Source organism: Anabrus simplex, chromosome 6 (genome assembly GCF_040414725.1).
Source record: "Anabrus simplex isolate iqAnaSimp1 chromosome 6, ASM4041472v1, whole genome shotgun sequence".
Lineage (NCBI taxonomy): Eukaryota > Metazoa > Arthropoda > Insecta > Orthoptera > Tettigoniidae > Anabrus > Anabrus simplex.
Window position 1 is genome coordinate 92,071,737 of NC_090270.1, and position 24,354 is coordinate 92,096,090.

The window sequence follows — 24,354 nt, forward strand, 5'->3', positions numbered from 1 at the left end:
TCTGAAAAGAAATATAACCTTTATTTAAAATTTTAAAGTCATCTTTGACTATCGTAGATAGACCCATTCCAGCCCGCACCTTCTTTCACCTCTGTGATCCACGAAAATATGGTAAAACATACCATTTAGCAATTATTGCAGATCTTTTGCAGAGTCAGAGTTCTTTCTATAAGCAGCATAATTTATCACAATTTGTTTGACTTGTTCTGGTTCATGATGGTATCTCTTTGGTACTGGGGCTTTGTATTGTGTATGCCTACTTCTACCTTCATATTAAGATGCTCTGTTTTTTACAGAGTTCTTTTCACTTTATCAAAAAACCTCCAGATATTTGAATGAAGGGTAGAAATTGTCTTGCTCAGTTTAGAGTGGAATCCCTTGATTGCACAGTTTGTTTGTTGTCTTTGATTTAAGACTAGTTATACATACATTCCATATATCTGATGGAAACTTTAGTGAAACTGCTCTCCTTTGACCACAAGCTCGTCTTCCGTCTATGCAGGTTGCTTCAGTGTATGCAGCCAATTCAACTACTCCTTCATGTCTGTCGACCATAAAGTTATGAAAGGTTTGCATCACATCTTCCAATGGCACAGAATGGCAAAGCTGAAAGTTCTAAAATATTGCGTATAACCTCAGGCTATTAATTGTTTAAATACACCTAACTCAATCCTAGATTTACAATTTGATGCTATGTATACAGCCCAAAATGAAAAATTAATTCATTAACTACAATTTCATGCAGCCTAAAAAAATTTCCTGCACTACAAAATTCATTTCCCTGCATAGTACTTCAGATGTACATTCAGATTTGTCATAAAAATGTATTTACTAACTGTCTGTAAACTGTGAACATGTTTTGCAGATTTTAAAGTAATAATAGTCCTCTAATTCTTTCTAAACAGAAAGACTTCAAGTCTAACACAAATCACACTAACTTACTTAACAAGTTAATTAAAATCAGTGGACACAGCCCTGACAGACTCATGTAGATCAAACAGTTCTTTGAATGAAAATATGAATATCATTATGTTGGACAAAACTTTTTGGATCTAAGATTGTGCAGAGCTATTGCAACGGGCAAAAAGTTTAAATCGTTCACTTACAAAACATCACTTAAGAAGCTGGTTGAGTAAGGGTCAGAAACGTGTCGCTGTACTCATCAGTAAGAATTTGAGGCAGGAAGTGCAAGTAAGTTACAGAGACAAGGATATTTTAACTTCTGCAAGCATCTTAATCAATATAAGTCCAGCTCATACCTTTGTGGTTACAAATAAAATGATTCACCAAATATTTTCCAAGTTCCATGGTTTGATATTTCCACCTGACTAAGAAAGATTATAAAACAAAGAATAAAGCAATATGCATTCTCTCCATTACTTATATATGGTATTAAATATTAGATTTTCTACTTTTTTGAAGATGATGTATAAACTTAGCATAGGCCTACAGTAGTACCATTTAGGACAAAGATCAAGAACAATAATATTTATTTGCTGACAAACATAAATATTCAGCATCGCAGAAAGAGAATATTGACCCATCCCTACATATTACTGCCATATTACCGTACAGGTTTTCCCTTTCAGGAGTATGTATGATTTGATGCATGTAACAATGGCAATTTGAGAGCCAATGTATTTATAAGTGGTGAAGTTGGGCTTCCCATCCACTCTTATAGAATGAAAAAAAGAAAATCTAAGCAATGTAAAGGCATAAGGTGTACAAAACCAAGGTACTTTCAAAGTATGATCTTATTTTAGATTGCATCCAGAAATGAGGTCATCAGTTAAATTACTCTTTAATTCATTATGTCTGATATATCAAGTTTATATAACTTTGTCACTTGCTTGTGTATTTCTATTACAAGTTTATGTGATAAATGATCCTGGAGAATAATATAGAATATGATTTAAATTCTTAAGAATATGGTTGTTCAAAAACATTTATCATCAATTAACCTCCTAGGTAAAATTTTGCTTCCATGAAAGAGCTTATTTAGAATCATTTATGTAGTGATTATTAATACAGCAGAAGCATTGTTAGAAAGATATCTTACATTTAAATTCTATAAAACTAGATGTTTCAAAAGCAAATCTATATTAAATTAGGCAACCATAAATAGGTAAGCGACCACAATATCAGTTGCCGGAGATTGTATGCAAATATTTAAAATAGCCTCCCAACAAATGAGATCTGAAAATACTGAAATTAAATTTTAAAGTAAAGAGCATTGAGTAACTGTTCCTTAATATAATCACTCTTGCCTAGTGTTTGAATTTTCAGAAGTTTGAACAGGAACTGTGTGCTAACCATTATGCTGTGCTGATTTGTCTGATTTGCTGAATCAAGGGACCTACCACCACAGAAGATCTAGTGAATTGACAATGGATAAACAAGTGGATAGTTCATGTATAACCAATCACTTCATATATACAGAGTTTTGTTCATTGACATTTCAAGAGCATACTTGTTAAATGGTCAATGGCTTAATTTGCATGAACTCTACACAAAGAAATGAGTAGTATTCAAAGAAATACCAAACATTTAGAACAAAATGACAAAAATAATTTTTAAAAGATTAATAACTTTTATTTGTGTTTGCAGAGAATAATATCTATCAGATAGGAAAATTTAAGCCATCGAGCAGAACTAAATGTTTTAGGGCAAAACTGTAAAATTATTAAAAATTTTCTTACAACAGTTAAGACATGGCAGTGCACAGTGGCATATTAATCTAAACCACTGTATAGCAGAGCTAATGAGGAGAGCTTAACTGTATTATATTTTGGAAGGAAAGAGAGAATTTGCAGTCAAAATTATCTTTTTGACTGCATGTCTCATATTTTACAGGAGCAAATGCTAGGGCAACTCAGGTCATTATTTGATATGCTAGAGGTAGCAGACAGGATAATAATGAGAAGTAAAAACAAGTGGGAATAATTGCAGGAGAATAAGGAATGAACATGATAGATGCAGTAACAACACCTATGAATCACTTAGCTGCTTGAACAGCATCATGCAGATAAAGAAGAGTGGGATATCAGTCCTTAAGAGACCAAAAAGAGTAACATAAAAATACTTGCAAGGCAGTATTTTGGCATAATATGTAATGCTTTTAAGGTAGAGGATTGGGGACAGAATTGACTACAACAGTAGTTGTGAACAAAGAATTGTATAGGTGCTTAGTTTGCTCATAGAGGTTTGAAGACAGGGCATTAAAAGATACAACACTCTGCAACAACAAACTGTATGTACGAGATTAAAATTGTAAGGGCAAATAAATAAAACTAATTTAAAGTATGATTCATGGATGATTCATGGGTCTCATCTATAGCAGTCTGCTGACAAAGATAATACCTTAGTCAGAGCTCCTGTAGAACTATTGAGCCACTGAGCTACAAGCAAGACTCTTGAAATAAATACAATATAATTTATGTTTTCAAGGTTTACACCATTTAAATAAACCTGTTATACAGTTTTGCAGGGAAACCTTTAGTAAGCTGTTCACTGCATCAAATATTCCCATATACTAGTCAAATAAGCAGTAAAATTTACAATGTTTGTATTTTACAGATACCTAGTTGACATTCACTGAGAAAATTATTTAAATGATCATAAAAAAGAGTGAAATATAATTTACATGCATTTTATGAGAATCTATAGTCTCCAGTCAACTTCCAAATGATAAATTATGGAAATAATTTTTTTTTACACTTAGTGATGAAAATGAAATTTCAATTGGAATTCAGTTTTATAGTCCCACCATCTTACTTTTAGATACATACAAGCTAACACTTTCCTAAGTGTTTGTTTATTCATTCTATCCACTTGAATACCACTGCTCTAAAGCACCAGCACCAGCAATACAGCCTCCTGAATCTGTTCTTAAAATTTAGTGTAAAAGGAAGTGTTTTAAGTTATGAATGTATTGTATTTTTTCTCTCTCTGTGGCATAGGATATGTATTAAAGAACTTAAATATTATTTTCCATTGTATACTGAATAAAGTTAAATTAAAGATGTCAAGAACTTGAAAACCATTGTTATATTATGATTGAAAGCAGCAAAAGTACATTTCTGAACAAATTTCATATTTATAGTAGCCTATACAAAACCCTGTTTATTAATTTTGAATAAAACCATTTCCATTGTTCCTTTCCGAGCTTGACTCTTTTTCAGTAAGTTAAGATTAAATTACAAATAATTAATTTGCATTCCAAGCATTACATCTACCAAATTATTACATCAAACATGAAAAATATTTAGTATACCTTAAAATAAAATTAATACTGTATTCCACTTTGTTAAAAGTACTTTCTTTTTATAGTTCTTCTGTTTTAGTAAACTACAGTAAGTGTAATATTGCTTGGAAGGTAAGTACTTAAAGGCCACAGAGAGAAGTGTTACACTGTTGTTGCAGAATGTGGGAAACACAAACCCCTTCCTCTGCGGCTGGGGCAAAGTTCCTCATCACTGCCATCCCGGCAGTCTCGATAGCCATCACACACAGTCGCGATGGGAACACACTCTCCGCTCTGGCATGGGAATTCTCCACGTTGATTGCAACCACCCCCATATTCTACGAGGCCAATAACATGCATCACCAAGGAGATAGGTAGGTTTGTTTATAGGTTGATTTACACAAAAATGAAAAATCAGATCAGGATTTCAGCATGCTGTGAGGCAGGAAGTCACTACAGCTGATCAGGACATGCAAGAAGAGTCTTGAACTATACAACTGTCAGTTGGTATGCATTCTGATAAGCTCAGAATCCACTCCATGAGCACATTGATTCAGAGAAAAAATTTCCAAAAGAAATTTTAAACCATCTCATTTGCTAAATGCAGCTCTCAGTTGTAGTGGCTTACGATAGACCTGCACTCAAAAGTACTCTTTTATTTTATCCAAACTGATGTAAAGACAAAATTAATTATTGATAGCTTCATGAACAGTGAAGTACCCCAAGACATAAGGAAATAAAAATCAGATAGATTGGTCAATCATTCAAATATGTGACCACTGCAACAACAGTCATAATGCAAATGACATTTCTGAAAAGGAATGGACTTACATATTTTAATCCTGGTATTATAGAGATATTTAAACTTGGATCTGAAATATGTTTGGGCTTGTTAAATGGGATTGTTACCCACAGTTTAGTGTGTCAGTGTTGTAGATTTTCACAATGAAAATGAAACAGAAGGTTTCCTGGGCTATTTTACTATGTTTGCATTTTGAGGGCTGTCATTTGCTTGTAATTCAGGTACATTCATGGATAATTAAATGATACAGAAATCATGTAATAATTCAAGAAAGAAAAATAATAATGTTCTTTGTATTATGGCCCACTAACTAGTTGTACAGTGTTGTAGATGCCATTTAAGAAAGAAACTACAACAAAAATGTATTAAATAACACTGTACCCTTTGCATAATTCATTATGCATATCTACTAAAAGACTGTAGTCTGCAAATTTGTTTTCATGTCACTTGTTTCGAGAAACTCATTTTTGTTTATTTCATGAAACTGTGCGAGTAAAGCTCATCATCTAAATTTGCCTCACATCAATCCAAATTGTACTCAGACTGTGCTTTATGGGAACTACATATTTTGAAATGCTTCCCAATGTGTAACTTAATATACTAAAGTGATGTATCAAATAATTACATCCTAAGTTTTACAAATTAAAGAAATTTGTGTGCATAATTTTTGGCTGTTACAGCTGCTTCACAATCAGTCATCTATTCAACTAACTTCTTGTACTGTTTTATTAATATTAAAAAGTGAAATTTTGATGAATATGGCCCTCCACAATCTAAAAAGTTCTATGACTGGGTTTGAGTACAATCGTTAGGTTCATAAATTTTGCCAACTGTTATAGTCCAAGATTTAATTTGGAACCATCCCCTTCTCTATCCTTTGAAAATATGATTTGTAAAGGATCAGAATAACACAGACCATTTTCAGTGATATTGGGAAAAGTATAATACCACCTAGGCTCAAATATTTTCTTTTTATGACACACTTCATTTCCTGAACCATGTCGGCAAAATTTTAATGAGGAAATATGTAAAAAATTCATCTTAATTCTCTGTTATAAGCTTTGTTACTACTACAAGCCTAAGTATAACAGCAAAGTGTGGTTCATAAGGAATACAATCCAACTGCTATGCAGCAGTACTGGTGAAAATGCGTGCGCAGCAAGAAGCAAGATGTCACGGTGCATTCTATTTTGCTTGATTACAAAGCAGAGAGGCAGAAAAAATCTGAGACAAAAGTACACTTGAACATGTTGCATTTAAAAGTTGAAGTTAAGAATGAGTTGGTTTTTGTGGTGTGATCCCCTCAAAATATAAGTTAAGAACTGGACTATGCTGTGATCTGATAAGCACATTAAATATTATAATTTTTCTTTAAAGCAAGAAATAACAAGGTAAATATTAGTATAGTCAGCTTTACAGAAGATATTTTATTAGGTATTATACATCTAAAACAATCAAACTACTTCACTGTCCACGTATCTCATTATAATCATCACATACAGTTTGGATGCAACATATTTGAAAGATGTTTATATATATGCTAAAAGCACACTATTAAATTTGTTATACAAGGTTAATTTAGAATCAAAGACAGCTACATGCACTACATATCAACAGTACTACTATGCTGTCATTTTAAAAACAATGAACAAGAGAATGCATTAGTTTGTTTACAGTTTGCAAGCATAGCAAATCTCTACTGTCAATAAAACTTAACCATGCTTCAAGGCAGAGATTAGAGAATTTTATTTAAATGTTAAGTATTTTTCCAATCATTATCCTGAAATTCATATGTCTCAACATAAAGTATACTTTTGGACACAAAATTTGATTTGCAGAAAATGTTAGAGTCCCATAGACAGTCTCAACAATGAAGCATCTTAATAATTATGGTACAGAAACAATGAAATGTCTCATACATTTTAAAATCCCTAAACCGTATAAAATGTATGTTACATTTACTGAAACATCAATTTTAGCATCCAGAAAAACAAGTAGCACCAATGAAAATTTAAAGACCAAGAAAGCTTTTTAATTTTAATTGGTTCATTAGGTATATTACTTTTGTATAATTTTCAAACATTTTTAAATATGTATTCATTGAGAGTGCTCCTGAAACAGACAATAAAATCTGGCCATTACCTGTCATATGAGATAATCTTTTGTTGACAATTTGAGAAACAGGACAAGGAGGTAAAGAATGCAGCTGATTAAACTACAGGAGACATGAAATTCCATTATAAAAATTTTAAAAACCCCATGGAACTACACCCCTGATGGACCTTGGCCTATCAAGTGACTGCTGCTCAGCCTGAAGGCCTGCAGATATCATATCCAGGTGATGCGTGGTCGGCATGATGAATTCTCTAGGCTGTTATTCTTGGCTTTCTAAACTGGGGCATTATATTCACCATCACATAGCTCCTCAACTGTTCTCACATAGGCTCAGTGGACCTCGAACCAGGTAAAAATTCCTGACCTGGGCAGGAACTGAACCTGGGGCCTGTGAGTAAGAAACAGGCACACTACCCCTAGACTGTGGGGTCAGCATATATACATAAAAGAATACACTAAAACTTCCTAATTTCCAACAATCTCTACAGTGTTTTATCTTGGTGGTTACAGGAGGAAACCTGATAACAACAGTTAATTCCACCTGTATGATCCCACAAATCTAATCTTCGATCCCCGAAAGCAGTCTCTTTACTGCCTTGTAAGTTTGTTCCCCCAAATGACTCACTTTATAATCAACAGTTATTAAGCAAACCATCATTAAAACAACACTGTTAATGTATTAAAAGACTTCAAGAAATGATTTCAGGGAATAGGTGAGCATGTTTTTTCAAGAAATAACTTCAGGGAAAAGATGAGCATATTTTACTATAACTAACCATAATGTGTTCTACTGAAGTATCATAATTTGAAAACATATTTAATGAAGCAGTATGTGACTATTTTAATGTGTATTTATTGACAGAGCAAAGAGATTTCTGAGTCTTATGTTGCCATAGCTCAATATACCGTATAATCCTGAATACCACCCACATTTTTTTCCCAAAAATACTGCTTCTAAATCTCGGGTGCGGGTCGTATTCAAGCCGTTCATTCTCGTAAATATTTACTACATTCACATGGAGTATTGAAATAGATTTGAATACGGTTACTGCACTCAATATACCACGTGTAAACAGGCATTCAGGTCTTATTATGTTTTAGTTGCGTTCTAGAAAACAAGATTGACTTTTTCTCAATATGGTTACAGTGGTATGTAAATGCGAAATGTAAGGTAATGAAATACGGTAAATCAAAGAATGTGGGTAAATATGTGGTAATATGAAAGCCGCTGCTGCGGATGTTCAATCGTCATTTGTTTCACAAGTCTTGCTGGCATGCTGGGTACGCAAATAGCTGATATCGCAGGATATCATACTTTGCGAGAGTCGAGACTGTTGGTTACAGAAGTCTACCTCGCTCACATTCGAATTACGTATCTGTCCCGTGAAAGTGCTGTCTCGATAGTAAGCGATTCAAAACAGCTTCTGTGCTCATTTACTGTGCGTGAGAAGCGAAGCTGAAATATACGGAAATCATGCCGTTGGCAGAAAGTATGATATTGATGAATCGTGTATTTGTGACTGGTGGAAGAAGAAGAAAAACTTCTAAAAAGTAATGGCAATTGCAGAGCGTTCTGTGGGCAGAGTGCAGTGTTTCCAGAAATTGAAGAACGACTCCACAAATTTGTGATAGAAAAACGTGAGTTAGGATATGGTGTTTCTAGTGAAATGTGTCAACTGAAAGCACTAGAGATCTCAAAAGAACTCAAAACACAGGGTTTTCCAGCAAGCCATGGATGGATCCAAAACTTTTTTTGGAGAAAGGGATTGTGCATTTGGAGATGTATGTCTATTTCACAACGTCTCCCTGGGGCGTATGAAGAAAAATTAACGGCCTTTCAGCGTCACATTATTCATTTGAGGAAGCAAAATTCTTATTTGCTGTCACAAATGGGGAATGCTGACCAGACACCTGTCTATTTTGAAATGCTGTTGGAAAATACAGTGGATTGTATTGTATTATATTGAACAGGTGGACTTATAATATTGTAATAATATTTGAGACAAATACAGTGGATACGAAGGGTTCTAAAAGTGTAACCATCAGAACAGGTGGTAACGAAAAGCAACAATGCACGGTAATGTTGTGCGTATTGGCGGATGGAATCAAACTTCCTCCATATGTGGTTCTGAAAAGGAAAACACTTCCGAAAGGAAACTTGCCATCCGGTGTTATTGTTAGAACACATGAGTCTGGCTGGATGGACAGTGCCTTAGTTGATGACTGGGTGAAGTGCATTTGGCAACGTCGCCCGGGAGCTTTGTTACAAAAATGAAACATGCTTTTGTTGGACAGTTACCGAGAACATACAACTGACGCCAAAAAAGATATGATGATGAAAGGAAAAACCGATCTTGCGATAATTCCCAGAGGACTCAGTTCTATTCTACAGCTGTTGGATGTGTGTGTGAACCGGACTCTCAAAACTGCAATGAAACAGTTGTACACCGAATGGATGTCTGATGGTGACCACGTGTTAACACCAACTAGACGAGTGAAGAGGCCTGAAGTGGGACTAATATGCAGCTGGATCAAGACCGCATGGGTGCACATTCCCAATGATCTAGTGTCCAAAATTTTTAAGAAATGTGAAATTTCAAATTCAGTGGACGGTATTCAGGATGACTATTTGTGGAAAAATGTCAGCGATGATAGTTCCTATGGTGAAACTTCAGATGACGACGGTGAATTGTGAATGATCTGAGTATTGGGCCGATTTTATTTACGATTTTTGTGATGATTTTATTAACTGTAAGCTGTTTTTATATTTGTGGTATATTTGAAAAAAAAATTAAATAAGTATGCAAGTTATTTGATTTTTTATATTTATCTGTATTTTGCTGTCTCAAATTTAATGTATAGGTCTTATTCGATGGCGGGTTGTATTCGGGATTATATGGTATATACACAACATGATTACACCACAGATCAGCACTGCATCCCCTTGCTCTTCAACCTGGTGATGGACTATGCGACACATAACATCCAGTCAACAACTCCATGATGAATCCTGAATGTAGGTGACGTAGTATTAATAACTAAGAGCACAACAGCAAAGCAGTAGACCTTCAATAATGGTATCAGAAATTGAATGACATATACTATGTGTCAGCCATAGTGAAAGTGAATATGTGGAATGAGACTGATGGCAAAGGGAGAAGCAACAATGAAACTTGTGTAGAATACAGCTCTATTCCTAGAATTTCATGGTTCAAATAACTCATATTCATTCTGACAACAAATGTATCTCTCAATGAAGATATAACTCACCGAATAATCATTCCCTAGTTAAGACTGAGATTCCTGTCAAGTGTGCCGGGTGACTCCAAAGTCCTGAGAAGAAGCAAAAGTAAATGAAATGGCATATGGCTTTTAGTGCCGTGAGTGTCCGAGGACATGTCTGGCTCACCAGAAGCAGGTCTTTTGATTTGACTCCCGTAGGCGACCTGCGCATCGTGATGAGGATAAAATGATGATGAAGACGACACATACACCCAGCCCCCATGCCAGCGAAATTAACTGATAATGGTTAAAATTCCTGACCCTGCCGGGAATCGAACCCGGGACCCCTGTGACTAAAGGCCAGCACGCTAACCATTTAGCCATGGAGCCGGACAAAGCAAAAGTAAAAAGTCTACATAACTGCTATAAGACTGCTATGCTGTAAGGATCACAATACTGGACAGCCAGAAAAGGATAAGAAAAACATTTGCATGTAAATGAAATGAAAATGCATAGATGGGCAGGTGGTGTCATTTAGCTTGGTAAAATCAGCAATGACTATACAAGAGGCTCTTAAGTTACTCCTATCACACCTAAGCTGAAGGTAAGCTAAATGAAATGGTATGGGTATGTAATGAGAAGGGATGAGACCTGTAAAAAGTAGGTGTTGAACATATCACACACACCCAAAGGAAAAGGTAGGCCACATGCTTCATGTTGGATCAATGTAGAGAAAAAACTAAAGACAGCAAATATACTAGCTGTGACAATCCAGGAGAGAGCTATGTAGTACTACAATAAGGGGAGACTCAACCCCAAATAAACTGGGGGGGAAAACAATTTTTTAAAATAAAATTAGGAAGAACAGGTCAAAAATCCCTCGTCTATCAAACTGTTTTGATTATTGTAAAGAATATTGACTTCACTACTACAGTAAACTCTTCAGCTTCATACACAGTAGAAAAGAAAGCAGTAATGAGAATCCAAAGAACTCCATTGTATTTGCTTACTTTTGACAAATGCATTCATCTGCGTCTAATATATATTTTAATGTTGGGTGAGCAAAAAAATGAAATGGTATGGGTATGTAATGAGAAGGGATGAGACCTGTAACAAGTAGGTGTTGAACATATCACACACACCCAAAGGAAAAGGTAGGCCACATGCTTCATGTTGGATCAATGTAGAGAAAAAACTAAAGACAGCAAATATACTAGCTGTGACAATCCAGTATGTAAAATTAAGATAAATATAAATAATTACTGCCACTGTTTTGGATTTATTTTTACTGCCATGGTTTTGGATTCATTTTCTCTGTTCCATTTTTGGCTCGTCCATTATTAGATACTAAATAATCTGATGATGTAATGAAAGTAGTGTTTGGGTTCATTAATCATATTCCATTCACACTAAGAATAGAATCTCAATGGGGATGAAATGTCTTTAATAGCTGATGATTTTTATACTCCAGTAGACTGCCTCTTGTTTCTACTGAAGAAAGTATCACGGTAAGACTGAATGTTTGGTCACATTTTGATAAACAGACAAATGTAGTTTCCTCACCCCTACATGGAACATCATATCTAGGCATGTCTCCTGCATACCTCCTGTCCTACTGTTCAAACCATCTATAAATCCATACTTACTGTGTTTTATGAGTAATTTACTTGAAAAATGTAATATATATGAATCATGAAAAGGAAAAACAAATTTTGGTATCTTAGAGTTAAAGCTTTCAAGGTCTGTTAAACTGCTAATACATTCTTTGTCCAGGTTGGACCTTACATACAGGTTGCCAATGTTTTAAATATGAAAAAGAGACATCTGTACCCAAAAATCTTGAAAGAAAAATTGAAGGGGCCATAGAAATAAGGAAACACCTAAATAACATTAATTTAGAGGAATGTTAGAAAGTAAGACATTCTTGCATGCCTTTTGTACACAAATTACCAGTATGTAAGACTGAACATGAAAACCAGGTCAGTAAAAGAAATTTCCCATCTGACCACAGGGTGAGAGACATATTCCAGATGTTTCAAACATGTTACTAAGAATCGTGCAGGACTGAGCGCTAAGATACAGAATAAGGTCAGGCATTGAGACCACCTTCATAGTTGATTTAGCTGCCTGGGGATTATCTTGGATTGGGTAAGGTTACATCAGCTGCCTTGACAAAAAATACTGAAATATATTTGAAACATCAGAAACCTGCAAATAAGGAAGATAATATAACAACTAAGTCCAACCCAGTTAAAGAATGTAATAGATGTTTTTAGTAAATTCTAAGGATGACAATAAAAACATTACTTCATGAATAAAAGTACAAGACATAAAATCTGAAAACACACTTCAAAATATCCTGATTATATAAAATTTACTTATGGCCTTATAAGTTGGATGAATTAGAATATTTATAAATGTATAGTATATCACTGAAACCAGGGGAATTCTCAAACAGGCTAATAAAATAACAATGTCAAAAACAAATACCATAATGGACCAGAAGAATTGGAAAATTAATATTTCACCTGTTAGAACAAGCATTATCTGAAATACCTATTCCTGTTAATAGAAAGAGAACTGCTGAATACATAGGGTTGCCAGACATATATCACAAGGAACAACGAGCAATTTCTATGCACTGCTTTAGTCAAAATCTCATACAAAGTACTTTTTTTTCTTTTTCCTAATCAATAGTACTGAACACAGTTACTGACTTTTCCCTAAAATGACTTTCCCAACAACCAGTTACCATAAAAGACAATATTTTTAATGATTTCACAAAGATCAGCTTCCTAAAAACCATCTTCTTGCAACTGTTTCTAAATGGTGATGGAAGCAAGTCAGTTTATTTCAGACATAAGTCCCTAAAATGTGATCAGTTAAAAGAGCAAAGAGTGAGATATTTATGCCAGCAGCAGGTATATGTATTCTGGGAGATGCTGACAAATAACTTGATTCAAGACTATTTGGGTATGGAGTGAGTTTGTTCAGTGATAATTGTGATATACACTCACGTTCATAAAAAAACTGAACACCTTGAAAGACTAGAGATATGAAGTTCATATTCACCGGACATGTTCATTAATATGTTCTGCAGAAATGCTCAAAATTTCAGTCACCTAGGTTCAGCAAGTGTCCTGTTGCCTAATAGGCACTGGGTCCTCCATGGGCACCGATTACTTGTTCCATGCGTGATGGCGTCGACACGTATAAGGCGCGAATGACATCCTGCGGTATAGCTACCCATGCTGCATTCACCAGGTTCCACAGTTCATCTTTGGTAGTTGGCATTGGGTCACAGCGCCACACCCATCGATTCACCATATCCCACACATTTTCAATTGGCGACAAGTCTGGTGATAAGGCGGGCCAAGGCAAGAGTCTGATATCTTGTGACATCAAGAAGGCACGTGTTCGTGCAGCAACATGTGGTCACTCATTGTCCTACTGAAATATGGCATCTGGGGTGTCATGCAGAAAGGGTATGGCTACAAGTCGCAGGATGTCATTAACATAGGTCAAACTGGTCACAGTGCCCTGGACACGCACCAACTGTGATTTGCGGTTGTATCCAATAGCACCCCACACCATAAGACCTTGAGTTGGCGCTGTATGTCTTATGCAAATGCAGTCAATGTGATGCTTCATCCCTGTCTGTGGTGAAACAAAATGCGGCCATCATTTTCAAACAAACAGAACCTGGATTTGTCCGAAAACCCTATCTACTGCCATTCCTGTCCCCAGTGATGTTGTTCTATACACCATTGCAGTCTAGCATGTTTAAGCACATTCGTCAAAGGTAGGCGGAGAAGTGGACGATGCACCGGTAACCCAGACCATAATAAATGGCAACGGAATGTCACACCTGATAGTGTACGATGTGTTACACTCTTGCGCCAGAGCCAAGGACGATGCAGATCTGTCCTGCAATGCCATTCAGATGAGATGTCGATTGTCTCAGTGGGGGTCTGGGTAGTGCGACCAGACCCACCTTGTCGTGTTCTACGGCCTTCTGTGAACCATTCTGTACACACCCGTTGCACTGCCGATGCACTTCGTCTCACAAGAGCAGCAATTTCCCGGATGGATGCATCACATTCTGTCATGCCAATAATGCACCCTCTTTCAAACTGCTTCATTTGATGGTATGGTTCTTGCATACATCTGTGAGGCATTCTGTACATCTGCTCAAGTCACACTGATCCATTACCTTCGGTTTATAGCGACAACGATAGTCGCAGGCACATTTTACCAGTCGGTGGTGGTGCACCAAGATATTGATGTGGACCTTGAAGGCCGACATGGTTCAAATGCTAATCATTTCTTCAGAACATGGTGATGCATATGTCCTGTGAATATGAACTTCCTATCTCTAGTCTTTCAAGGTGTTCTGGTTTTTATGAACATGTGTGCAGTATACTAAAGCAATGGTTCAGCACTGTTATGAAAAACAGCTATTAAACAGAGAGAAATAGCATTAGTAAAGAGCAACTTTTAAAATCAGCATGAATAACATGAATTTAGAGGAATGTTAAAAAAATACGAAATTCTTGCATGCCTATTATACAAAAATTACTAGAGCGCAAGACTGAACATAAAAACACAGGACAGTAACAGAAATTTCTCATCTAACCACAGGATGAGAGACATTCCTCATTAGGAAATAAACAGTACTACAAGTTAAGCATTATAAAACACTAATTATAAGGAAAAATAAAGAATCCTACAAAAATAAGTACATTTTCTAGTAATAGTATGGATGCATTCATTTTATTTAAATTGTAAGTTTCCTTTTGTTTATATATTTAGCACACGAATAATCAACCTCGTGTCACTGACTGGAAAGTAAGAAAAGGTGATTGATTCTATGGAGAAGGAGAATGGGATTGAGTGAGGTTGAGTGGAAAGGAAAGGAAAAAGGAAGTTGAGAAAAGGCAAAGAATGGAGTGGGGATAATAACCAACAAGAAGTGGATTACATAACTGATAAGAGTAATCAAGATACAGTTAAGGACAGAGAATGGAGTACAGGATTTCATTCAAGTGTATGCACCCCAAGATGATAATGGACAAATTCATGGAGAACTCGATAGAGAAATAAAGGATGTGGAAGTGACTGTCACGGGAGACTTAAACGTAATGGTAGGATGGATAGAAAGAGGAATGGAAGAAGTAATTGGACCTTTTGGATATGGACAGAGGAGTGAAGAGTGAGAGAAGCTAGTGGATTTGTGTATGAGAAATGAGTTAAGTATGGGCAAAACATGGTTTGGAAAGAAGATTATTAGAAAGATTACAAGATACAGATGAGGAAACAGAAGGACAAAGACAGTAACTGATTACTTCTTGGTGGAAAGATCAAATCGTGGACAGTTGTTAGAGGTAACAGCCTTGCCAGAAGTAGCTTTTGATGGATACCACAGATTAATGGTAACAAAAATGAAAGTAGAAAAAATAGTGAAAATGAAAGAAATACAAAAATAAAAGTATAAAAATTAAAATATATGGGAGTAGAAGAAAAATTTCAAAATGAACTGAAACACCACACAAACTGAGAACTGAGATGGAGAGTGTGGATCCGGAATGTGACATGTACAAGAAGACATTTATAAGCTATGTAGAGAGTGTTTGTGGCAGAATAGTGGAAACAGTGAAAGATAAAGAGAGCCCATGGTGGAATGAAAGGGTAAAGGAAGCAGTGAAATATAAGAAGAAAGCATGGCAGGTATGGAATAGGGAAGAATGGAAGAAAGTATTAAGAAATGAAAAGAAAGAGCAAGAAAGTAGTAAGTGAAGAAAAGTTGGGAAGGATTTTCATGAGAGTTGGATGTGTATAGCATTAAAAGGTTGCTATATGGACTTGATAGAAGGAAGCAAAAAGGAAGTGTCTAAACAAAGCAAGTGAAAGGGACAGAAGGAGAGATGTTAACACAACCTGAGGAGATAAGGAAAAGCTGGAAGAATTACTTTACTGAACTCTTGAATGTGAAAAGGAGTGTAGATGAGATGATAGGTGTAGAGTGTGAGGAGACAGAATCCGAGAGTCAAATCACAATGGAAGAAGCAGTAACTGCTGTCAAAAGAATGAAAGTGGGAAGAGCAGTAGGACTGGATGAACTGTGTGTGGAAATGATCAAAAGCAGCAGGACCTGTTGGACTACAATGGCTGTATAGGCTATTTAGATGTATTTGGAAACAAAAACTGGTACCAAATGACTGGAGTAAAGGAATTATAATACCTAGCCTATATTTTAGAACAAGAATATATGTGATCAAGGAACCACACTCATCTCAGGTAGAAAAAAATATCTCACAGGGTACTAGAAAAGAGAATGAGAAGAAAAGTGGGAGACAATTTCAAGAAGAGCAAAATGGCTTTCAAAATGGAAGAGTCAACACTAGACTCTGTCTTCAGTATGAAGCAGTTAATGGAAAAATCACTGGGATTATGGAAGAGATATGGTGATGGCATTCCTTGATTTAGAACAGGCTTATGACAGTGTACCCAGAGCAAAGGTATGGAAAATAATGCAGCAGAAAGGATTTGGAAAACAAATGATGGAACATGTGCAAGCAATGTAAAAAAAATGGTTGCAGCAGTGGCTAGACATGTGTGGGGAGAACAGAAAGTGGTTTTGGAATGAAAATGGGCTATGATAAGGAAGTGTGTTATCACCAATGCTATTCATAATGGTTATGGACAAAACTGTGAAGGAGACAAAGGTACAATATGGGAACAGGGAACTGAAGGTAATGCTGTTTGCAGATGATACTGTGGTATGGGAAGCAACCAGAGGAAGAACAAGGGCAACTCAACATAATGAGTGAGATTATTGAATATGAAATGAAAATCAGCATGGAAAAGAGTAAGATAATGGTGTTGGCAAGGGGAGAAAGGGAAGGGGATTATAGAAATAAAGGGACAAAATCTTGAAATTGTGGAGAGCTTCAAGTACTTAAGAAGTGAACTGATGCAGGATGCAGGGCTGGATATGGAGATCAGTAAAAGGATTCAACAGGGAAATGCATTCTATCAGAGTGTGAGAAGCCTGATGTGGAGAAAGGAAGTACCAGTGAAGTGTAGAGAGGTGATGTCTATGATAAACTAATGCCCAATACTAACATATGAAGTGGAGACCTAGGCACTGACAAAAACACAGGAGAATAAAATCCAGGCTAGTGAAAGTAAATTTTAAGAAATATTATAGGAAAGACAGGGAAGGACATAGTAAGACAGGAGAATAAAATCCAGGCCAGTGAAATTTTTTTTAATATGATAGGAAAGACAGAGTAACAAATCAGGATGCTGGGAAGGGCATCAAAGTGGAAAAGCCTTTTGACAGAATGGTGAGGGATAAATTTAAGCTTGGACACCTTAAGAGGACAGAAGGGGGAAGGATGCTGAAGCAGATGATAGAAACCCCACATAGAAGGAGGGAACAGTACAATTAGAAGAAACCTGGACTGAAACCCAGTTAAGGAGGAACAATGGTAGTTGGATAGAGGAAGATGGAAAGCCCTAAACATTCCAACCTGGCGGGAGCTGGATGAGGGGAATGGATTATTATCATTATCATTATTATTATTATCATTATTATTAAAGGAAGAGGTGAAAGGAACAAAATCAAGTGTGTAAATTGATTTTTAAACATGATGAAAGTTGTAATGGCATATACAAAATATTATTTAAGGAGGATTACTCTGAATATGTTGTGGAATGGTCCCAAATTCCCTTTCTAAAAGCTGGCAACCCTATAAAGCACAAATAATTGGAGAACAGTCTTCGAAGTGTCTCCAACTTGAACATAAAATTTTATTATGGAACTTATTTAGAATATGTATTTTGAAGAAAAATCTAAATAGTAATAACAATTTGGTAATTGTATTCATTTTAATATTTAACATATTTTTTGTAGGACATATGTAAGAAAAATAAAAAAAAATATATGACTAAATGATGCCCAGTAGGTATTTAATATGTTCAAAACAGCACAAAGAAAGAAGATAGAAGAAAATAAAGAAAATCCATTACATAAGACATAAAAATTTGTCCCAAGTAATGACAAAGGCTTTGAACCAAGATATTCTGCACAATAATGTATAAGAAGAAAATTTTACAGAGCTGAAAATAATCAAATCCAACTGCAGCACTTTTGTTTTTTGAGCGGACCTTATATTACAATAATAAAGGCTTTGAACCGAGATATTCTGCACAATAATGTATAAGAAGAGAATTTTACAGAGCTGAAAATAATCAAATCCAACTGCAGCACTTTTGTTTTTTGAGCGGACCTTATATTACAATAATAAATTCATGATAAAGCACGGGATAAATTTCTCAGACTGTTCAAAAGCAAACTTGCCAATTGAAATTAAGACACTAAGTTTATTTATCCTACATTAGGTGTCCTCACCTAGTACTGGAAATTTTGAGATGAAGCAATATATACAAGAAAATGGACAGTGAAACTAATCTCACAAAATTATTTTTAAGTCACTGAAACAAAGCAACAATTGACATGGTAGTCATATCAAACAGCTAGTGCCCATGGGTATCACCCCATGCTCACAAGTATTATGAGTAATGGTTAGCACTATTAACTACAGTCTGCAGAGATCCAGATTTGATTTTTGGTTCTGTAAGAACATTTTAAGATTGAAACAAGGGCTGGTATGTGGTTAGAAAGGTATATACAGCTCGCCTCCATTGGGAGTTTCCCTGACAAGAGCTGCACCATCTCAAGATGAGGATATGAATTTAACTTTTATTTTATTGGAGGAGTTCTTAAAAGAAACTATAAAAACAAGGTTAAATGAACAAAAAAATTATAAAAAACATAATTAGCATATTTTCGTTATCAGTAATTGTACATTCAAAAAGCTCTATCTCAGAAATGGATCAGAACATATTACATGTCATCTTTTTGCCTCCTATATATTCGCAGGGCATACAGCAGGTTTTTTATAATTCAGTTTAATAAATTAGAAGAGATAAATGTCAAAATTCACCCTAAAGAAAATAGCAACAATAATTAAAATAAACTATCATTTACTGAATTCAATTTCAATTAGTTGAAGAGAGAATAATAAATTGACCTATAAATATAAGCTGGCAATATCTGCTGGCAAGCAGTAATAAATATCAATTAATGCAGAACATCAGAACTAAAAACACTTCTATAAAAATACACTTACATTCTGTAAAACCTAGACTGTGTTGTTCTCCTTCCTATTTTTCTGTTTGATAAAGACAGGGCACATAACTATAAAAGATTAACTACCACCTCTAACTATCTGTTGCTGGTACTCACGATCAACACGGAGGTTGATGTATGTTGTGATTTCTCCCTGATCTGTAACGGCGCTGCAGATATATCTGCCACGGTCTGGAAGCTGAACATCCTGAAGATTCAGGACATTATGCCGAACCAAAGCATTCTGAGGTAGAGGGGCACGATCACGAGACCACAGGAAATTTCTGACTCTGTATCCTGGAGGCACCAAGCATCGTAGATCAACTGATGATCCCACATATGCAGTCTGATCACGCTGGGTTGAACTGCCTGGGGATCGAGGTGGACCTTCTGCTGGCAAGGAGTAATAAATATCAATTAATACAGAATATCAGAACTGAAAACACTTCCATATTAAATACACAAAACCAAGAAAAGAAAAAAATCACTATTATACCAAAGAAAAAAAAAGAACAAAGGAAGACAAGTAGAGTTATTCAATACAAAATGGGTGATCTACAAAGATGCCAGAAAGTGTTGCAATATCTGCTCCCTTTGAAAGAGAACAGTTGAGATATAGCCCAGTTTGAAGACTGGTCTATTAATTAAAGCCACAAAAATTACAGATTCATCAGATCTAACAAATTTAATACAGTTGAGGACAAATGAGAACATGAGTTGAACAAGAGCTGGATAGGAAAGGTGAGAAAGAGGAGTATATTACAAGTAAGTGGAAGCAATGCTGCTGGTGCCTATGATTGTCACACAATGCTCACAACTTATTATGAGTACTTGGGAGTATTTAGAGAAAATGCACGTGAGAAGTTGTCGCAGAACTTTTAAAGAATGAACATCGACCAATAATTCAAAAACGCATAAGCCTATACATACATTGCCAGAAAAAAAACATGCAACATCCTCAAGGATTGTATTCAGTGGCACCAGGGTATAATAGGTGCATACTGAGGGGTTGTTGTATTAGTGATTCCTTTGTCATGGACATCGGCGATCAGAAAGAGCTCAGGAGGCCTGTCTGTGCACACACTGTTTTGACTCTGCAGGCAGTGACTGTGCTGAGGTTAGAGGTGAACAGTGTTTGCAACATTAATTCTAGTGTACAACCATGCCCTGCCGATGAGTACGTGCTTCTGTTTAACAACTGCAGCCATTTGAACGGGGTCACTTTGTGGGCCTGCAGGAAACTGGATGGGCATATCGATGGATTGTTGCACATGTTGGGCACAATGTATCGGTGGTGTATCACTGCTTTCAGCAGTGGTCTGTGGAACATTCCCACACCCGTAGACCAGGCTCCGGACTTCTGCATAAAACAGACGCACAAGATCGACACATTGTGCGAGCCGCAGTGGCCGATCAAATCGTCCAGAAATGAAATCCGGTCACATATTGCACTGTATCACCAATGACCACTCGGAACCGTCTTCTTGCAGCAGGATTATGATTACGTTAGTATGCCTCTGGTCAGGCTACCACTGACACAATGACACCGCCAAGCATTGCTATTCCGGTGTCGTAAAAGAGTCTACTGCACTCTGTTGTCTTCAGTGATGAGAGTAGGTTCTGTCTGTGTGCAACTGATGGACGTACACGTGTACAGTGTAGACCTGGTGAGTAGCCTATTCCAGAGTGCATTCGCCCACGACATCCAGGTCCCACCCCAGGCTTCATGCTGTGGGGGGCCATCAGTTACAACTCGTGGTCACAGTTGGTGTTTCTGCAGGGTAATATAACCAGTGCTCGTGACACTGCAAGGTTGTTGCCCCCTTGTTACTGATATTTCTTCGACAGGAAGGTGATGTGCATTTTTCAGCAGGACAATGCAAGTCTACATACAGCTGACGGTGTGCAACAATTGACCCGGCCAGCAAGATACGGGACATGCTGAAGCAGGAACTTGCGTGTTCTCCAGAGTTTGCAAGAACCATTGCCGTATTGCATCAAAATGTGCTTGGGACAATCTATCGCAGGATGCCATCCGGCACTTTTATGATCGTTTGCATGTGCAAATACACGCCTGCATTGCCACCAGACAGGGAGTTCATTGTGTATTGATGCAACTGTTTGGCCACCCTTTACTGTGATGTGTGTGTCATTTGGTCTGAATTTGTAATCATATACTCCTGCAATGATGAACTACCTGTCACATCGCTTCTGAATAAAATGACCTTGTCCTTCAGGATGTTGCATTTTTTTTCTGGCAGTGTATATCAGAGAAAGAAATCCTTTGTTGTTACCAAAATAGAAGTCCATGGGTAATGAATGGAAGTGTGTTTTCAACTGACCTTTGTATAATAATTACACAACATCACAAAAATTGTTGTCTATTGCACCTGCTTCACTACACATTTTACAAATAAACCATAATGTATGACTCTACCACCTCCAACCATGCAGGAATAAAAATTTGTCTACCTAAGGTAAACAGCTTAAGCCTGATCAACAGCCAGTTTATTAATTTGAACACATTTGCAGTAATACAAATGTCTTGCACTTGTCCATCCTTATTTTATGGACTCTATATGATAATACAGGCGAACAAAATAGGCTTCAATTTTAATTTCTTGAGATCAAAAAGCAAGTTGCTAATAGAAAAGAATATTGTTATTTTATGTCATTAACTAAAAAATTTATAATATCAAAACCGTATGCATCATGACAAAAGATTTTTCTACCATAATTTTTTGTTTCACCGACTATTAGCGAAACACAGATTTTACTAGAACTTACCTTCCACAATGACTTCAGCAATTGATTCTCTTTGGCCTGCTGAGTTCCTAGCTGTGCACAGGTACCGTCCTGCATCAGACACGGATATTCCTCGGAACTGTTAAACATACGTGAAATAATAAATATATTTGGTAGCAAAAGAAATACCTTTCAAAAAATGAATAAATACCACTATGTGGTTGCATGGAATAGAGCATATCAGGGGCATGTCCAGGGAGCAGTTTGGGGTGGGGACTTCGACTGTCAGTCCTAGCAGAAATGAAAATTTGGCAGGAGGGGCTAGGGGTAATCCCCAAAAAATAATTAACCTTATACTTTGGAAGCATCTAAAAGTGCTTCTTGACACCTGAAAGTTGATTAATTAATTAGTCAATCAATGTGCTTTATTTGCAAATAGAGATATTACCCCCTGTGGCATCACAGCTTTGCCGCCCAAGGTCCCACATTGAACTGTGAACATCTTAAGAACCTTGGTTCAAAACTTGGTCTCCGCCTCACACGTTATGTTACAACATAAAAACAATAGACCACAGGCAATAGCACAGCCATGATGTAACACTGACTTCAAAGCTCTCAGAGCAACATCTTACGTAAATTGAATATTGTAATTCTGGTCAAAAAGTGACAAAATCTTGACTCAAGGAAAATATTCATTATACTTCTAGTCAATAAGTGACATCATTTAATGGAAAAAAGTGACTAAAAATTTGAACTTTTGACTACCAAGTTCATCTCAGACTTAAGCAAAGTTTTAAATTATTATATGTATTTTAAGAATTATGTTTGTTGAGTTCCTAACTCGTGTTTGTACGATCAGATTGTAACCCTCCATGGGTTGTTCTGATAATAACTGTGAAGTTCTGAACTTGTGACTGAAAATTTATTCACTATTTTATTCAACATTTTACTCTTATTTAAGCATATGTTATAATATTTTGTGTAATGTGTATGTTTGTATATATGTACCCATGCTTATTTCTCATTTTGGCTGAAGATGATGATAAAGAGCATTAAAACTAGTCCCAAGTAAACACGTTGTAACTTAACCATTATAACATTTATTTGTACTGAAAAGGTGGACCCTTTAAGTTACCTCTCTTACCTCTAAGATCAGACGTATAGACAGGATTGCTTCATGTGTTTCAACATTTCTTCTGAAACTTGTCTTTCCATCCTTCTGTAAATAATAAGTGTTAAAATTTTGCAGGTTTAAGATACTACACTAATAGTGTGGTACTTTTCACACTTGTCAGCATTGGCTTTCTTTGGAATAGGTATAACAACATTTTGCCAAAAATCGGATGGCATTTCTCCTGTCTCATACATCTTACACACTAAATGGAATAACCTTGCCATGCTGGTTTCTCCTAAGGCAGTCAGTAATTCAGAGGGAATGCCATAAATTCCAGGTGCCTTGTTCCTATTTAGGTATTCTCAAAGCTCTGTCAAATTCTGACCTCAAAATTGGGTCCCTCATTTCATCAGCATCAACAGCCTCTTCTTGATCCAGAACTATATCATCTACATCTTTCCCTTGATACAACTGTTGGATATGTTCCTGCCATCTTCCTGCCTTGTCTTCTTTCCCTCCTTGATTTTCCTGTATGCAGCATCTACCTCTCCTAGGACCATACAACCTTCAGTATCCTTGCACTTCTCCTTCAGCTATTCTTCCTTAGCTGTCCTGCACTTTCTATCCACATCATTCTTTAATTGCCTGTATTCCTTTTAGCCCTCTTAATTTTTTGCACTCTTGTACTTATGGCGTTCAACAATCAGGTGATTTTTCCTTTCTTAGGTGATTTTTCCTTTCTTCCTATCATTTCTTCAGCAGCCCTAGAGACCTTATATTTCACAAATGTCCATTCTTCCTCTATTATATTTCCTTCAGCCTTTTCATTTAGTCCTTGTGCAACATGTTCCTTGAAACAGTCCTTCAAACTCTTTTCTTTTAACTTGTCTAGATTCCACCTCCTTGTGTTCCTTCCT

The 24,354-nt window shown here is 36.3% G+C and overlaps 1 protein-coding gene across 10 annotated transcripts in view; it reads right to left on the reverse strand.

Annotated features, from left to right (window-relative positions):
- Nucleotides 1-24,354, reverse strand: part of trol (terribly reduced optic lobes) — a 918,151-nt gene that overhangs the window by 89,915 nt on the left and 803,882 nt on the right. For 8 of the 10 annotated variants that reach the window (XM_067149795.2, XM_067149796.2, XM_067149794.2 and 5 more), the window contains 3 exons: nt 22,366-22,462; nt 19,696-19,971; nt 4,441-4,581 (listed from right to left, as the gene is read on the reverse strand). In XM_067149795.2, the coding sequence (XP_067005896.2) occupies nt 4,441-4,581; nt 19,696-19,971; nt 22,366-22,462 (514 nt within the window). The remainder of the gene's footprint in view (nt 1-4,440; nt 4,582-19,695; nt 19,972-22,365; nt 22,463-24,354) is intronic. The other 2 variants (XM_067149790.2, XM_067149793.2) reach the window with 2 other exon arrangements.